This window comes from Elephas maximus, chromosome 26 (assembly GCF_024166365.1).
Source record: "Elephas maximus indicus isolate mEleMax1 chromosome 26, mEleMax1 primary haplotype, whole genome shotgun sequence".
NCBI lineage: Eukaryota > Metazoa > Chordata > Mammalia > Proboscidea > Elephantidae > Elephas > Elephas maximus.
The window spans coordinates 35,632,636-35,650,641 of record NC_064844.1 but is presented as its reverse complement, the minus strand read 5'-3'; the positions used below and the strand labels follow the sequence as shown (position 1 = coordinate 35,650,641).

The following is an 18,006-nucleotide window of genomic DNA, read 5'->3' as shown; positions in this document are numbered from 1 at the left end:
TCAAACCTATTTATACCAGTTGAACTATGTATTGCCATTATATAATTCAATTAAATATTACACAAACCAATGATACACAAACACATGATGAAAAAGGTGTTTGTACAAAAAAACAGGTTGAATGCTTTGGAAAGACAATAAAAATAACTGAAATCAGAGGCAAACAAGATGATTGAAAACTGGATTAAAAAAATCACAAGAACAACCTAGGATTCTACAAATTACTTCTTAAATGTCTAAGATCGTGCTCCACTTTTCAAAATATCTGAAACTGAAATTTGTAGACCATGCAGTATAGGTGTGGTTGGTGGAAGAATGACAATGCAGAATTCCAATCAAGGAAAACATACCCCAAAAAGACAAATAAAATTACTACCTATATAGTGTCCTTTAAGTTAAAAAAAATTGTTTATAATGTGTTCTTTATGATTCCCTACTTTGACACATTTTTTCAATTACCAGCCATGTAAGGCAGCTTCTACTACACACACATAAGGACAAACTGAAATTTTCCACACACTTGAGAGGTAATAAATATCACATTAAGCAGAGTGTCCACACAAGCAGGAGCTCCTGGTTGGGGCAAACGGTTAACACGCTTGGCTGCTGTTAACTGAAAGGCTGGAGGTTCAAGTTCACCCAGAGGCACCTTGTAAGAAAAGCCTGAAGATCTACTTCCAAAAAATCAGCGATTGAAAGCCCTATGGTGAGATCAAATTGACAAAAGCAACTCAAAAGATTAGAAAGGAAACTTAGACAGCAGTGAGTTTATGTTAATAAGGGAGGAACAATTCAAAAAAGGAGGGTGAGAACAGTTGCACAACTCGAAGAATGTAATCAATGTCACTAAATTGTACATGTAGAAATTATCGAATTGGTGTATGTTCTGCTGTGTATATTCTCAACAACAAAAATAAATAAAAGACAGAAAACCCTAAAGAGCAGAGTTCTACCCTGAAATACATGGGGTCGCCGTGAGTCAGCATCTTCTCGATGACAACTAGTTTTCTACACAAGCAGGCTGGGTTTAAATCCCTGTCCCTAATTTGCTACCTCTGTAAATTAACCAAATCTCAGCTTCCTCATCTAAAAATGGTTGTGAGGATTAAATGACAATCCATGTAAAGTATTTAACATGGTGCCTGGCACATGGTATGTACTCAGTAAGTGGCATGTGGACTGCCAGCAAAAGACATGCCTATTCTCAGCCCTTACTTCAAAAAGTATCAAATTCAGGACTGAGTAAAATTAAGCCCTATGTCGGAAATAACTCAATAGAATGTTAGAAGTAATGCAGCACTAAGTAGATTGCCACATACTTATACCTCCAAAACTAAAATTATAAATAATGGTTCGTGGTTCAAACCTACCCAGAGGGGCCTCAGAAGGTCTGGCAATCTGCTTCTGAAAGGTCATAGAACTGAAAATCCTGTAGAGCACTGTTCTACTCTGACACACGTGGGATTGCCATGAGTCAGAATCAACTTGATGGCAACTGGTTGTTTTTTCTTTAAGTGGTCCGTAACCACAACTGTGTATCAGAATGCCTTAGAGCTTTTGCCTAATTCACCAGCCCCGGCTCTATCCCAAGTTCAATCAGGCTTTCAGGGACCAGGTATGTGTGTATTATGTGTTATCTATATAAAAACAAAACCCATTGCCTTCAAGTCAATTTCGACTCATAGCGACCCTATAGGACAGAGCAGAACTGCCCCATAGTTTCCAAGGAGCATTTTTTTTTTTTTTTTTTAATCTGGTGGATTTGAACTGCCAATCTTTTTGGTTAGCAGGCCTGGTTCTTAACTACTACGCCACCAGGATTTCCCTATATAATTAATAAGAGATTACCTAACTAGTACTTATCCAGATATTAAAATATCACCAAAAAGACTGGAGTGGATTAACTTATGAGACAGCCAAGCTCTTAACCAATATGCCACCAGGACTCCCCGAATAGGCCCAGGTTTTTACTAAATACATAGATCTGCAATATAAAAACTATTAATATCACCTCCCCAAGAGTCAATCCTATTGAAGTAAATTTTTACTGACATAAAGAGAACTGTAAGACATAACTCATCAGCACTAAATTCTTAATTTCTAACTTTACAAAGGCATTAATATTTTTAGCTTGGAGACAAGTCTTTAGTATGCTTCTAATGCAGGGGTTCTCAACCTTGGCACTACTGACATTTTGAGCTGGATAATTATTGGGGCAGGGAGCTGTCAAGTGTGCTTTTAACACGTTTAGCAACCTCTCTAGCCTCTACCAACTACACGGCAAAAGGACCCACCCCACTCCAGTTGCGTCTCTAGACATCACCAAATGTGGGGTGTGGGGAGAGCAAAACAACTCCCAGTTGAAAACCACTCCTCTAATGAATGTTTTTCTGCGTAGCTCTCTTCAGATAATTTTCTCAGCTGGTAGTTATCTTGACTGAGTTATCTTGATTTCTTAGGAGGCGACAAAGGTAGCAAACTCCCCCCACACTCCCCCCCAAAAAAAACAACTGGCTGCAATTTTTTATACCTAAGAGAAGTAGTAAAGTCAAGCTGCACAAGTACGTCTCACTTAGCTACCAGCAACACTTCAATAGAACTGGATTTGAATTCCCATTCAAGCACTTACCAGCAGTATGGTCCTGGAGCAAGTCATTTAACCTCCCCAAGTCTGCTTCCTCATCTGCAAAATGGGAATAATAATATCTTCTTTGCAGAGCTGCTGTATCAGAAAGTAAGTATAATAGTACTATGCTTGACACATAGTAGGGTTGCAAAAACTGATAGTTATTATATTGTTAGTGTAAAAGTTGATAGCACTGGAGGATATTGTATACCCTTTGCAATGCTTACATCAGTACTCCAACTTTATTGCACATTAGAGTCACCTGTGATGTTTGTTAAAAAATGAAGATGCCCAGATCCCACCCTCAGAGAAGTCCAGTGACAACACAGAGAAAAACTGGCTGAGATACTTGTCGTGTTTTACTTGACTCTGCTGTATTTTCACTCTTGCAAAACTCTGCAGCATTCTAGGACACAATAAAGTCATCTGCGAAAGCAATTCAATCATGTAAAATACAGAACAAAAACTAAAGTAATGATGTTTTAACTATTTATTTTGAAAGTCATTTAAAAAACAAAAATTAAAGACAATCTAAGAAAAAAATTGCACAGAATACGCTCATTAAGTAAGAATGGTGATTAAATCAAAATAAGGGAAATACGTTCTCTTCTGCAACTCCAGAATTAAGTTGTATGGTCCTGAAGGTTCTTATACTTCCAAAAAGGGGGTGGGGGAAATCATGGCAATTAAAACTGCCTCTTAATCATGTGAATCTACAGTAGCAATCAATTTTTCTGTTCTTCCCAACAACTCAGTTACGATCTTCAAACTGTGCCTTGTTTTTTAAAAGATACGATGCTAGAAATTCAATGGGGTTTGGTGGTCTGTAAAGGGAAAAGAAATCCAAAGTTTAGAAATTTATATTCTAGATGTGTTAATTTAAGCATATCGTTACATAATTAAAACACATCTTTTTAAGTTCAATTTTCACTTTATAGTCAAAGGTCATCGGTAGCAAATATTAAGGTAAATGAGACAGTCATGCAAGTTAGCCAGCAATATAGTTCAAAGAAATTGAAATTTTTATAAGACTTAAACCTCGTTATAAAATCAATTCTGCAACACAAGTTTCAAAAATGTACTAACAATGGGATGATGATTACTTAAGAGGAATAATGATTAAAGGGGTCACCAGAGAGGTTTCTTGGGTGCTGGCGATGTTCAGTTTCTTAATATCAGTACCGGTTGCAGGGTATGTTTACTTTGTGAAAAATCATCACATGATTTGCGTAATTTTCTGTATATATATCTTCTTTCAACGAAAGTACAAAAAACAATATACGAGAATGGCTGTCGCATCACTGACACACAAAGATCAACTCCCCAAGTGTCTCATCAAAGGAAACAACATTCATTTGAACAAGTTGTTATATTCCTTTTTAAAAAGCCACTTCTATCTTTTTTCAAATAAATCAAACCAACAATAATTCTAATGATGCCACCACACAGAACACCTGAGAAGGTAAACATATTTACAAAATTAAGAGGTATTATTTCGTATCTCTTTTGCATAAATTATTCTTGCTGAGAAAACAGGTCGAAAGACAAAAAGTTGGGGAAAAGATCTATTTTAGACTCTACTATGAAAAGGTACACTGAAAACTGATAAAGCATTCCCTTATCACTTTAAACGGTCCTTTGAGCTATCTAACATATAGACATTTTCCACGTAATATTTAGGGTTAACATGATAAATTATTTTTGCAGATTCTTTATTTAGAAACTGCATTTACTAATAGCATGTTATTCAAAAATTTCTCCAAATTTTTTTCTTTCAGCATTTAAGGTAACATTTACTATTTTAATATTTCCTATTCCTAATACATTAACCTTCTTTAGAGGAAGTAAATAAAAAGAAATCAGGAGGACAAAAGATGCCCATATATTAACTGTCAGTAGTACAGCCAAGATATACCTGGCAGATGTAAATAAATCCTATTTTATAAATATAACAATCAAAAATAAATATATATTGATTGTTTACTGATGTAATTTTTACATAAACAAATATATTCTGATTCAGTAACTCTTACTGTAAGATGAGACATATTTCCATCAATAAGTTCTTTACCAATTTGTGTTTACTAAAATGTTCATTATTATCCTTTGAATAGAACATGATATGTACCTGATAAATGTCGATTACCTAATTTACAAAAAAATGTTCTTGTTGGATTTACTTGCACAAAAAGAACTTAGCGAAAAATATGTAGAGAAAAGAGAAATAACTGTAACCTTGATAATAAAGATATGTAAATTAAAACAACTTGGCAAAAAGGTTTACAACACTCAATGCCACTGAGGCTATGGTAACACTGGGAGAATTTTAAGGACAAACTTTTGGGCAGAAATGTGACATTATATGTCAAACACCATAAATATAGCCATGTCCTTTAAACTAATAAGCTAATTCTGAGGAATTTACCAAATAAAGTAATTTATCATAAGAAAGGCAAAGTTAGAAGAATGAAAATAAACTGCCTGGTGCCCTACAATAACAAAGAAAATTGGACTTAAAATGTTCAACAATGGAAAAATGGTATTATAATTTAAATCATAATCACAAAGACGATGGAGAAATATGAGAAGAGTTTTACTATAATATTAAATAAAGAGAGATACAAAATTACATGTATGCCACGACCGCAAATCTTTACAAATCTGCTTATGCCTTAAAAGTAGTAGGAAAAAATGAAAATATCTGAGTTGTGAGATTACGGCTGATTTCTTCAAAAAAAAAAAAAAATTAATATCCACAAATTGTTTATATAGTAAAAACTAACATACATAACTAATGATTTCTGAAATTATTTTGCTTTCTATGGTAACTCTACTTGCAGATACGATTATCTTACCTCTCCTTTGCAAGCACAGCAAGTCCCTGTAACAAGATAGGTACAACTGTCTGATCCAGGTAGGCACGAGTTGGCAAAGACTGGAGATCCACCTTCTGTTTTGATGACTTTTCTGCATTAATCTTCTCATTTTCTACTATCCTCTAATGAATTCAAAAACAATGCATGAATATCCCAAGTAACTAGATTATTTTGAGTACTAAATAAAAATTAATGGACCAATACACAATAAAATAAGCAATTAAATACTAACAGAAATATAACACTCACCAAACCAAAAAAAAAAACCAAACCCACTGAGGTCAAGTTGATTCTGACTCATAGCGACCCTATAGTACAGAGTAGAACTGCCCCGTAGAGTTTCTAAGGAGCACCTGGCGGATTCGAACTGCCAACCTCTTGGTTAGCAGCTGTAGTACTTAACCACTATGCCACCAGGGTTTCAATAACACTCACGGAGAAGGTAAATCAATGACTAGAAACCTGGTACTGGACTGCAAACCTTTTTGCCAAAAGAACAAATTCAGACCCATCTTTAAACTTTGCCTTCAAGCTTCTCCTTAGGCACAATAATATTTCATTGTTTTAGGTCTTATCTCCAGCTCTCATTCTTTCTCCCTTACCTTTTAACATTTTAGAGGTAAATATAAGCCCCTTTTCTTTTGTTTTTCTTATACCACATTCCACAAAACCTGGACATAACATTAAGTAACAATGAATCACTTCATGAGAAAGCTAGGCTTACTTGTATTTTCCTTACATTTAACATCAAGAATAAAGCATTGTCTTTAACACCTCTGTAACACTTGCTAAACTCCCTTCTTAGCAAAAACAGCAGGCTTCAGGCTCAGCACCTCCCTGGCATTAGAATCTAGCTAAAATTTACCGTTGTTTTGTATTGTTTTTATTTTTGTGGTTATTCTCTATTTCTCACAATGAGAATAGTTTTCCATTTATGCTTCTTTTTGAAGTAAATGAATCCATGATTTTAAGATTAATAGATTTAAATAAAAATATTGAGTAAATAATGACAAAAAATGGGAAAATTAACATGAAATCATTAATGTGATATTTGAATTAATAAAGTTTAGTAAAATGACTTATACCTTCTACTGCTAACTACCCAGAAATGTGAGGCATTTCACATAGATTTATCTGACAACCATAGCATCAAAAACTACTTCATTCACAATTTTTGCCTTCCTTTGGGAATCTATCATTTTAGAAATTCAGGAAGGAGTGCCAACATAAAAGACAAAACAGTATTCTTAAGAGTGCTTTCACTTAAAGGAGCTTTTGCTTCAATCATACTCAAATTGTATATAAAAGTCAAGGGAGAAAAATACATTTTCCTAGAATAATTTTATTTTGCAAAAAGAGAAAAAAAACTTACATTGCGTATCTTTAATACACATATCATAGTTTCCAAAGATAATTCCCAAAAATATGCCAGGCAAATTTTCGAGTTATGCCCATGATTTTTCAATCTAATTCTAGAACTTAGATAATAACTTTTCTATAAAATCTACTTCATCTAGAAAATAGCTATTTATTTGGTCCTGGATTGAGAAAGTAATTGTACATCAATAAATTTTAACAAATAGTATCCATACGACATTCTCATTTCTGAAATTCTAATCGAGACTATAAAATTCAGCTTTCCACTGCAGAAAAGATAACAGCTTAATATGTCTGAAAGCTGTCATATAATTTTGAATGTGTTTTCTCCTAGATTCATAAGTCAAAATCCAACATGCTCAGAACTTCATCTTAAAGGAGACAAACTCCAAAATCCCAGAATTTATTTTTTAATTTCCTGTCATAGTATTTTTATACAATAAAGTAGTCAGTTACATGACATTCCAATGCCTCCAATAAGAAACAGCAATACTAAGCAACTCCTATAGGTCCTATAATATTTATAATAAACTCCTTAACCAAATTCTCTTACTTGCTTCATTCAAACATTTACTTCATACCTACTATGAGCCAAATGCAAGGCTTAATTTTAGTTAAGTCAAAATCCTAAATTAATCTAAAAGTATCCAAACCACCACAAACAAAAAAGAACAAACTGATAAGAAACTGTGCCATACAGTGATCTCTAAAAGAGAAAAGATGAAGTGAGTTCTGTGATTGACTGCCCCAGCATATTGCTGCAGAATTATAGGACATGGCACAGGGAGAGAGACCAAGCATGTCCAGCAGTCTTCCTGAGCTGAAACAGATGAGAATACAGGGAGATTAAGACAAGTAGGAGCCCTGGTGTCACAATGGTTAAGAGCTTGGCTGCTAACCAAAAGGTCAGCAGTTCAAATCTACCAGCCACTCCTAAGAAACCCTATGGAGCAGTTCTACTCGGTCGTATAGAATCACTATGAGTCAGAATCACCTCACAGAATTTGCAGGATAGTGGGCCAGAAAGGAAAGCTGCATGGGTAGGAGAGAGTTGCACAAATAGAGATTAGTGAGATTGCCTTCCAGTGTATCAGTGCACGTGTGTGAGGCAACCACCCATGGTCATGGGGGAAAAAAATACCTTAAAGGAGCAGGCAGAACAATTCCTGGAGCTCACATAAGGCTGGGAATACAGTGCCTATTCCCATCACTCATGAGTGGAAAATGCTCAGGATCCAATAAAAAATCACCTGGCAGGCAAAGAAGCAGGAAAATACTAGCCTTAATGATAAGAAAAATGAATCCACAGAAACAGACCCAGAAATGATACAGATGGTAGAAAAGACACGGCCATTAAGACAGTTATTATAAATACATTCAATATGTTCATCCCCCATGTGTCTGTTAGTTTGTCGTACTGTGGGGGTTTGTGTGTTGCTGTGATGCTGGAGGTCATGTCACCGGTATTCAAATACTAGCAGGGTCACCCATGGTGGACAGATTTCAGCTAAGCTTCTAGACTAAGACAACCTAGGTAGAAGAACCCAGCGGTCTACTTCTGAAAAGATTTAGCCAGTGAAAACCTTATGAATAGCGCTGTTTGATACAGCGCTGGAAGATAAGAAGTATAACGATGATTGTGTGGATGGCACAGGATTGGACAGTGTTTCGTTCTCTCATACAAAGGGTTGCTAAGAGTCGATGGCCCCTAACAACAACAACAAATGTTCAAGAATATAAAGGAAAGCATGAGGAAATTAATCTACAAAATATTTGAAGAAATAATGACTGAAATTTTTCCAAATTTGATAAAACCTTCAAACTCACAGGTCCAAGAAGCTCAATGAATCCCAAGCACAAAAAAAATTCAAAAAAAACTACACCAAAACACATCATAATCAAATTACTTAGAACTTGTGATGGAAAGAAAATCTCAAAAGCACCAAAACGCATACGTATACAGAAGCAAAAATAAGAATGATATCAGACTTCTCATCAGAAACGTCAGTTAGAAGCAACAGCTACACTCAGAAAAACTAACTTTCAAAAAACAAAAGCAAAATAATGACTTTTTCAGACAATCAAAAGCTGAAAGAATTCATCACCAGCAGACCTGTATTACAAGAAATGTTAAAGCAAGTCCTTCAGGCAGAAGGAAAATGATACCAGATGGAAATCTGGATCTACATAAAAGAATGAAGAGCCCCAGAAATGTAAATATATGGTTAGATATGAAATACTTTTTCTTATTGTTTAAATCTCTTTTAAGGATAACTACAGAACACAAACAAGAGCCTGTACAGCTAAGTTCACTGCAGCACTTTTCACAGTAGCCAACAGTGCCCAACAACAGATGTGGTATATACACGCAATGAACTATTACTCAGCCATAAAGAGAAAAGAAGTCCTGATACATACCACAACATGGACAAACCTTGAAAACATTATGCTAAGTGAAATAAGTCAGTTACAAAAGGACAAATACTGTACGATCTCATGTATATGAAATAGGCAAAATACACAGATACCAAAGCTTACTAGTGGTTACTAACAGCGGAAAGGAGGGGAGAAAGAAGGAGTTCTTGCTTCGGGAGCACTAAGTTTATGTTAATGGCAGAAGAACAATTAGGAAAAAGATAGGGATGGGGTTGTGCAACATGAAGAGTATAATCAACATCACTGAATTACACATGTAAAAACTGAATATGTGAATGTTTTATTGTGTATATTTTCACTGCAATTAAAAACTAAGATAAATGGCTGCTTAAAGAAAAAATAAAAACTATGAATTGTGGGATTTAAAATATACACTGAAGTAAAATATATGCTAACAATAGTACAAAAGGCTAGGAGGGAAAAATGAAAGAATATTGTTGTAACGTTTGTATACTACACATGAAAAGATATTATTACTTGAAGTTAAATTGTGATAAGTTACAGACGTATATTATAAACCCCAAAGCAACCACTTAAAAAAAAAAAAACTTAGAACAAATAAACCAATAAAAATAAAATGCGTCATCAAAAAAAAAAAAAGAATGGGGGGGAAAAAAGCAGTAGTAGCAATCACTGCAGAGCAGTGGTTCCCAGACTTTCAGCTATACAAACAAGTAAATTAAGAACGTGACAAATACTTCAACGCAAGCAAGCGGCCATCTAAGACGCATCAATTGGTTTCAACCCACCTGGATCAAAGGTAAATGAAGAACACCAAAGACACAAGGTAATTATGAGCCCAGGAGACAGAAAAGGCCAAATAAACCAGTGACTACATCAGCCTGAGACCAGAAGAACTAGATGGTGCCTAGCTACAACGGATGACTGCCTTGACAGGGAACATAACAGAGAACCCCTGAGGGAGCAGGAGAACAGTGGGATACAGACCCCAAATTCTAGTAAAAAGATCAGACTTAATGGTCTGACTGAGACTAGAAGGACCCCAGTGGTCATGGCCCCCAGGCCTTCTGTTGGCCCAGGACAGGACCCATTCCCAAAGCCAACTCTTCAGACAGGGATTGGACTGGACAATGGGTTGGAGAGAGATGCTGGTGAGGAATAAGTTTCTTGGATCAGGTGGACACTTGAGACTATGTTGGCATCTCCTCCCTGGAGGGTTTCGAAGCTGGCGAAATGGACATGAAAGGAGAGAGTGGAGGGAGGGAGCGGGCTGTCTCACTAAGGGGAGAGCAACTGGGAGTATGTAGCAAGGTGTATATAAGTTTTTGTGTGAGAGACTGACTTGTAAACTTTCACTTAAAGCACAATAAAAATTAAAAAAAATAAAATATGACAAATGAAGGGACTAACAAAAAATTGTTAACTTTTTATTTTGCCAAGTAAAAACTTAAAAACAAATCAAAAACATAATTACTATTTTACTACCACCATTAGTTTATAAAGTCATTTTAAAACTATAAAGTAATAGGAGGCCCATCACTGAATGACAAAAAAAAAATTTGTTTGCCATTACCAAAATCTTACTCCACCGTCCTATGTTTTCTCATTTTACCATGGACCAGTGGAAATTGGTCCGAGAGTTTGGGAAACAACATTTGGGTATCACTGCTCTGGGTTATCACAGCTCTGCATTCATAAACAGGCACCATTTAAAAAAAGATTGCTCTGATGCCTAAAAAAAAAACGACGTACAGTATATTCACCTGATTCTGCATATGACTTCAATTAAAAACTGCATTATGAAGAGACAGATTCTCTTAATACTGATAGCAAACCAATAAATACCCCTAGCAATTTTACAGGCAGTGTACTCATTCCAGGGAACTCTAGGAGTCAGTCAAGATCAACAATACTACTTAATCCTACCTCAAATAAGTCAACCTGTCTAGATTGAAAATACACCTCCCCACTTATTGCCTGGTGACCTTAGACAAGTTACTTCTGTAAGTTGCACAGGGCTAAAATCCAGGCAAATTACTTAGGACTGTAGCTGGCACACAGTAAGAGCTGAACAAATGTTAGCAGCTATTAGTACATATTTTTACTCTGCTTGGAAATGTTCTGCCCTCATTTATTCAAACTTTTAATGTCTTTTTTTTTTTTTAAATAAAAGACACAAATTTTTTTCTTCCAGGAAACTGTTACATTCCTAACTCTACACAACTCTGGTTAATTCATTTGTTCCAGCATTCACTCATTTATTTACAAAATACATTCTATTTTTAGAAGGACTTACATGAGAAACCTCTATAAAAAGTATACTTTCTTCTGTATGTTTTTCTCATGTACTCCCTCAGACTGAAACATGTAAGGCAAAAACAGTGTCTACTATGTGTGTTACAGCTTCCAACAGCACCTACTACTAAACTCTGCAACGAAATAAAGATTAAATGTTGTTGACATCACCGGCACACTACAAGGACCAAATGGGTTTCTTAACTTCAATACGCTCAGTTTTTACATAGCAATATCCCAACAGATGCATTAATAGCCACCAAGCAAAACGATCCTGACAATCTCTCAGTAACGCGTGTTTCTCATAATCACTTCAAAAGTTCAATTCTTGGCTCAAAACTAATTTATACGTCTGTACACCATTAAATATTAGTATTGCTAGTAAAACAAGCTACCGATAATTTGATACTATTCAGATCATAATAATGTTTTCCTTGTGCAAAGCAAACCTAGTAAAAAAGGATCCCAAGTTTTCTCCAGCTCTTAAGAGACGTAGATGCGGCATAGGAACTAAGCTAGTTACCTCGACGTTGTCGGTGAGACCGTACTCTGAGTGAGGATTTTCTGCAACCTAGAGAACAAAACACGGGTCAGAGAGACATCAGCCCCCTTCCTTGCTGAACCCCGCACACTGCTACCCAGAACCCAGGGCCTCCTGGTACCTGCGTCTGTCCTTCCACCATCTGCTCTGGCTCCATGGCGGACCCTGCAAGCCAAAGTCCCGAGAAACCAGTATTGGAAAACAAGAAAAGGCGTGAGTTAAAAGGGAGATTTCAACACGAAGACTCCGGGATGGAGTCCAGCCCAGCCCCCGACCCCGCCCCTCACCCCCACCTGGGCAAGGGAGCAATAGGAGCAGGGTGGGATGCCCCCATCAGGTCCGGAAGCTCTGCGGTAGTTCCAGGTATCTGGAATTGGTAAGCAAAGGAAGAAAGGCAGCTGATTACCCGCGCCTGAGCCGTTCGTTCTTAAGAGCCCTGCACCGCGCCACCAACTCCTGAGCACGAACCGCTCCAGCCGTAAGTGACGGAAGTCGCACAACTGTCGCGCGTGCGCAGAGCTCCCCGGCTGGCCTAGTCGGAGAAAGACCGTTGGGGGTCCAGAGATTCTGTCATTTTCTGCGGTCTTCAGAGTATTCTAACCACGGACACCGGAGACTGCGAAATGGACTGGTTCCTCATCCTACCGACTCAGGGCTAGCACAACCCCAGCTGCACACCCGCGAGCAGCCCAGCTGCAGGGTTCGACCAGGCCACCTTTAGTGTTGCGCGAAACCTTCCGCTGAAGCTCTCCCTCGTGGAACGGAAACCGATTACTCGCCCGGTGGTTTTTACCAGAAAATCGCAGGCCGAGGCTAAACAATTCACGGAAGAATGTCAGTGTTTTCACTCTAAAGTCAGCAGTAGGGGGAGAAGCCGTATTTGGGGGTTTTATAGTAAATTTTTATATAACTTTTTTATTATTGTACTTTAGATGAAGCTTTACAGAACGAACTAGCTTCTCATTAATCAGTACACGTAATGTTTTGTGACATTGGTTACCAACTCCACAACGTGTCAGTGCTCTCCCTTCTCAGCCTTAGGTTCCCTGTTAACAGCTTTCCTGTTCCCTTCTGTCTTCTAGTCCTTGCCTGTGGCCTGGTGTGACCCTTTAGTATCGTTACAGTTTCCTGTCTAATCTTTGGCTGAATGGCGAACTTCAGGAGAGACTTCATTACTGGGCTGAAGGGCGAGGCGGGGGGGAGGGTTTCTCCAGTCTTCGCCATCATAGTTTTTGTTCAAGCCCTTAAATTTGCAAATGTGCTATGTTAATATTATCTTACTTTTTTTTTTTTAAAGAATAGTAAAATGCAACTGTATCTCCCAACTGTGGCCACTTTAAAACTTAATAATCCTTCCAACGGGAATCAGCACTCTTTCAGCATATGAGGAAAAACACTGGGACACAAAGGGTAATTTGTCTCCTTCATAAAATTTGGAAATAACAGAATTCGCAGTTTGGAATTGTTTAATTGAATAAATTCCATTTATTTTAATTTAAATGTAAGTGATACACTCACTGAAGTTCATCCTTTCACTCTAAAAACCATTTGTAGCTACACTTTGTAATTTGAAAACTTCATATCTATTATTTGGAAAATAAATTATGACACATCAATGTGATAAATATGTCATTAAAATTAAAAACTAGAAACACGGAAATATAACGTAACTAACTTTTAGAAATGGTAGAACATAACTTTATTTTGCTACTCTAAAAACTGCATGGATAAAGTTTTAAAATATAAATTTGTTTAGGAGGTCAAATTGTGGGTATATTTTTTAAAGTTTTATAATGTATATTTGATTATTAGTGTTGTGATTGGTGATGTACACCACATGCTGCACATATGGCACTTTGATGATTTTTCATGTAATACTGACGAAAAGATAGGTGGATGTACATGTACAGATGAATAAATTGACTAGTACTTCAAATTAAGATGAAATGCTTTCAGCAAGTACAACTGGAGAACAATTGGCAACACTTATAATAGTTACGTACATTTTCATATATCGTATATCCGTACATTTCCCATTACATCATTAAAAAAAAAACCAAACCCAGTTACCGGTGCCGTGGAGTTAATTCCAAATCATAGCAACCCTATAGGACAGAGTAGAACTGCCCCATAGAGTTTCCAAGGAGCGCCTGGCGGATTCGAAATCCCAACCCTCTGGTTAGCAGCTGTAGCACTTAACCACTACGCCACCAGGGTTTCCAAACCTGTTACTGTCAGTCAGTTCCAACCCATAAGGACCCTACAGGACAGGGTAGAACTGCAGCATGGCATTTGCAAGGACCAGCTGGTGAATTACAACTGCCGACCTTTTGGTTAGCAGCCGAGCTCTTAACCACTGCACCACCAGGGCTCCCAATATGTCACAGCCACTCCGTAAGTATTTCCAAATTCCAGGAAGTAACTGAAAGCTGCTAATCAACATTTCCTTGGTACTGACCAAAAGAAAAAAACCAAATCCATTGCCATCGAGTTGATTCTGACTTATAGCGACCCTATAGGACAGAGTAGAACTGCCCCATAGAGTTTCCAGGGAGTGCCTGGTGGATTCCAACTGCCACCCTTTTGGTTAGCAGCTGTAGCTCTTAATCTCTACGCCACCAGGGTTTCCTTAGTACTGACAGTTTTAGCAAAGTAAGAAGCCAGACTATGAGCGTCTCAGGCACCTGAAATGCCTGATACTTCGTAGGTGCACAATAAATGAGTTCATTGTCAAAATTGGATATTAATATTTACACGGACACCACTAATGCAAAAATATATATATATAAAATGTTTTCTGCAAAGGACAACACAGAACAATTAACTTTTGATTAACCAGGTTTCCCTGAATCTAGAGAAGAGCATCACTGCAAAAGCTTCACTGAAGTTTATTCAGAGAGTAAGCCATGTACTGTCAGCAGAGAGATGGGCAAAAGAAATTAAAAGTGCATTAAGAAAGTAATAAGTATAAAGTTGATTGCAGATACTGAAGTATGCCATTGTTGTTAAGGTGCCCTCCAGTTGGTTCTGACCCATGGCGACTGTATGTACAACGGAAAGAAACACCACCCAGTCCTGCACCGTCGTCAGAATCGTTGCTATGTGTGAGTCAATGTTGCAGCCACTGTGTCAATCCATCTCATTGAGGGTCTTCCTTTTTTTGCTGATCCTCTACTTTAGTTCTCTCAGGTTGAGAAATGCCAAGCACGTTCTTCCCTTTTTATTTTCTAACTCCAGGTCTTTGTGCATTTCATTATAATACTTTACTTTGTCCTTTCAAGCTGCCCTTTGAAATCTTTTGTTCAGCTCTTTTACTTCATCATTTCTTCCATTCACTTTAGCTACTCTAAGTTCAAGAGCAAGTTTCAGAGTCCTTTCTGACATCCATTTTGTTTTTTTTTTCTTTCCTGTCTTTTTCATGACCTTTTGCTTTTTTCACATATGATGTCTTTGATGTCATCCCACAACTTGTCTGGTCTTTGATCATAAGTGTTCATTGCATCAAATCTATTCTTGATATAGTCCCTAAATTCATGTAGGATATACTGAATCTATTCTTGTGGTCTCTAAATTCAGGTGGGATATACTGAAGGTCAGCCTCTCATGGGCTTGCTGTAATTTTCTTCAGCTTCAACTTGAACTTGCATATGAGCAATTGATGGTCTATTCCACATTTGGCCCCTGGCCTTATTGTGACCGATGATATTGAGCTTCTCCATTGTCTCTTTCCACAGATGTAGTCAATTTGATCCCTGTGTATTCCATCTGGAAACCCTGGTGGTGTAGTGGTTAAGTGCTGTGGCTGCTAACCAAAAGGTCAGCAGTTCGAATCTGCCAGGCACTCCTTGGAAACTCTATGGGGCGGTTCTACTCTGTCCTGTAGGGTCGCTATGAGTCGGAATCGACTCAACGGCAGTGGGTTTGGTTTCATTTTGGGTATTCCATCTGGTAAGATCCGTGTGTATAGTCACCATTTATATTATTGAAGAAAGGTATTGGGAATGAGTAGGTTGTAGGTCTTCTAAAATTCTATCATGCAATCTCCAGCATCAATTCTGTCACCAAAACATATTTTCCAATTACGGATCCTTCTTCTAAGACTAAATTCTAAAATTAAATATTCTAAAAAGGATGGTCATGGGTAGCCACTATTTTGGGAGACATTTGCAATAATTTGTATGGCTAAACCAAAACCAAACCTATTGCCATTGAGTTCGATTCCAACTCATAGCAACCCTATATGAGAGAGTAGAACTGCCCCACAGGGTTTCCAAGGCTGTAATCTTTGTGGAAGCAGACTGCCACATCCTTCTTCCATGGAGCGCTAGTGGGTTCGAACCACCAACCTTTTGATTAGCAGCCAACTGCTTAACTACTATGCCACCAGGACATTTTTTACTATCTAAAACCAAACCAAACCTGTTGCCATCAAGTTGATTCTGACTCATAGCTACTTGTACTGTCTAGACAGGAGTAAGTTAAAGAAAACAATGAGAAGAACAGTTAGGTCTTTTTTGGACTTGTGGTACCAAACTTTGTTCAGAACTGTTTTTTCCTATTATGGTACCTACCTCAAACTGTCTTATATTTTATTTATAATTAAAGAAAGTTAGATTTTTTTTTGAAGGCAAAGACTTTGTTATATTCATTATTTTATTTCTTTGCCTCTCACATTTGATAAATATTTCTTGAAAAGAAGTGAATTTATAGGGAGTGTAAGCACTTGCACCAAAGTACTACTCTCTAGACTTTCTGTCTCCCTTAGGTTTTTAGGGAGATAGTAGTTCTTGATTCTAGAATTAAGGTTTTAGAACCTAGAATAATAAAACAACTGTGCTTGAACTACCTTTTACAGATTCAATGCAGATTCCATTGATAAAACATCAACTTATTAGACAGGCAATATCGATTTAGGTATAAAATAATGTATGTAATGGAGAAACACTTCCTTTGTGATCAGAAGAATATTGAAACCTGTTTCATTCACTTGTCAGTTTTGTAGAATTAAGCAAATTCACTTCTGAGGTTTTTCCATGTATGAAAGTAGGATAACAGTTTTTCACAGGGAGGATTAAATGAGGTAAGATGGTTGAAATTGCTTTGTAAAGTCATTTAAACGGATGTGAAACTCATTTTATACACTCCTAACTGCTTCATTATCACAATAATGATCTACCTTTGTTGTTGTTTCCCTTCTTTTTTAAGTAATTTGCAAGAAGAAAAAGCAATCAGAGAAATAACATGACCCAGCAACACGCATGCATACACGCGCGCACACACACACACACAGACACAAATGTGTTTGCAGAGAAACACATTGAGTTTAAATGGGTAAAGACCTAGAAATATACGTTCCAGATTGGGTTAATAACCTTCCAAGAAAGTACCTTTTGGTGGTTAATATAGGAAGGCAACTTCTCCACCTATACCTTCCTTGTCTCCACACCCAAACCCCAGGCCCAAGCACCCTTCCCACCATCCCTATCTCAGAATTTTTATTATTTTGTTACGTCAAGTAACAGATCCAAATGGGCTATTTAAAGATATGAATACAGTGTGTTCTTACATTTTTATCGTACAGACATGATCCCAGAAAAATTAGAGTAATAAAAATGAAGGAAAAGGCTAAACTTGTCATTTCCAATCCCTAAATTGTGAATTTTTCTGCCACTTGTCATAAGAGGTTATATTTAGATTTTAGTCTATTTCCTAAATGATTTTTATCTTTTAAATGTGTTGACTTTATGTTTCATGTTTTCTTTTTGGAATCCAAAATGATTATCATTATCACTTAAATTTATGTTTATATGTAAGTCATGTGTGGTGCAATGAATTACTTAATATGGCCCCCTACCCATGGTCTTTGAGATTCACACACAGTGATTGAGTTTGTT

General features: G+C 37.0%; 1 protein-coding gene and 1 long non-coding RNA gene across 3 annotated transcripts; one reads left to right on the top strand and one right to left on the bottom strand.

Annotated features, from left to right (window-relative positions):
• Nucleotides 1-3,100: 3,100 nt before the first annotated feature.
• Nucleotides 3,101-12,641, bottom strand: DPY30 (dpy-30 histone methyltransferase complex regulatory subunit). Of its 2 annotated transcripts, none has more exons than XM_049870414.1 (5): nt 12,406-12,510; nt 12,234-12,277; nt 12,095-12,142; nt 5,482-5,624; nt 3,101-3,450 (listed from the first exon to the last, which is right to left on the bottom strand). In XM_049870414.1, exons 2-5 carry the CDS (start codon nt 12,267-12,269, stop codon nt 3,378-3,380), a joined length of 300 nt encoding a protein of 99 aa, XP_049726371.1. In that variant the 5' UTR covers nt 12,270-12,277; nt 12,406-12,510; the 3' UTR covers nt 3,101-3,377. The 2 variants fall into 2 exon arrangements, with proteins under 2 accessions (XP_049726371.1, XP_049726370.1); XM_049870413.1 differs by lacking the exon at nt 12,406-12,510 and adding an exon at nt 12,519-12,641 and having other exon boundaries at nt 3,102-3,450.
• Nucleotides 12,642-12,842: 201 nt separating this feature from the next.
• Nucleotides 12,843-15,301, top strand: LOC126068043 (uncharacterized). The gene is made up of 3 exons (XR_007515527.1): nt 12,843-12,946; nt 13,410-13,522; nt 15,123-15,301. It is a non-coding gene; the product is annotated as an uncharacterized LOC126068043 (long non-coding RNA).
• The last annotated feature ends 2,705 nt before the right edge of the window (nt 15,302-18,006 follow it).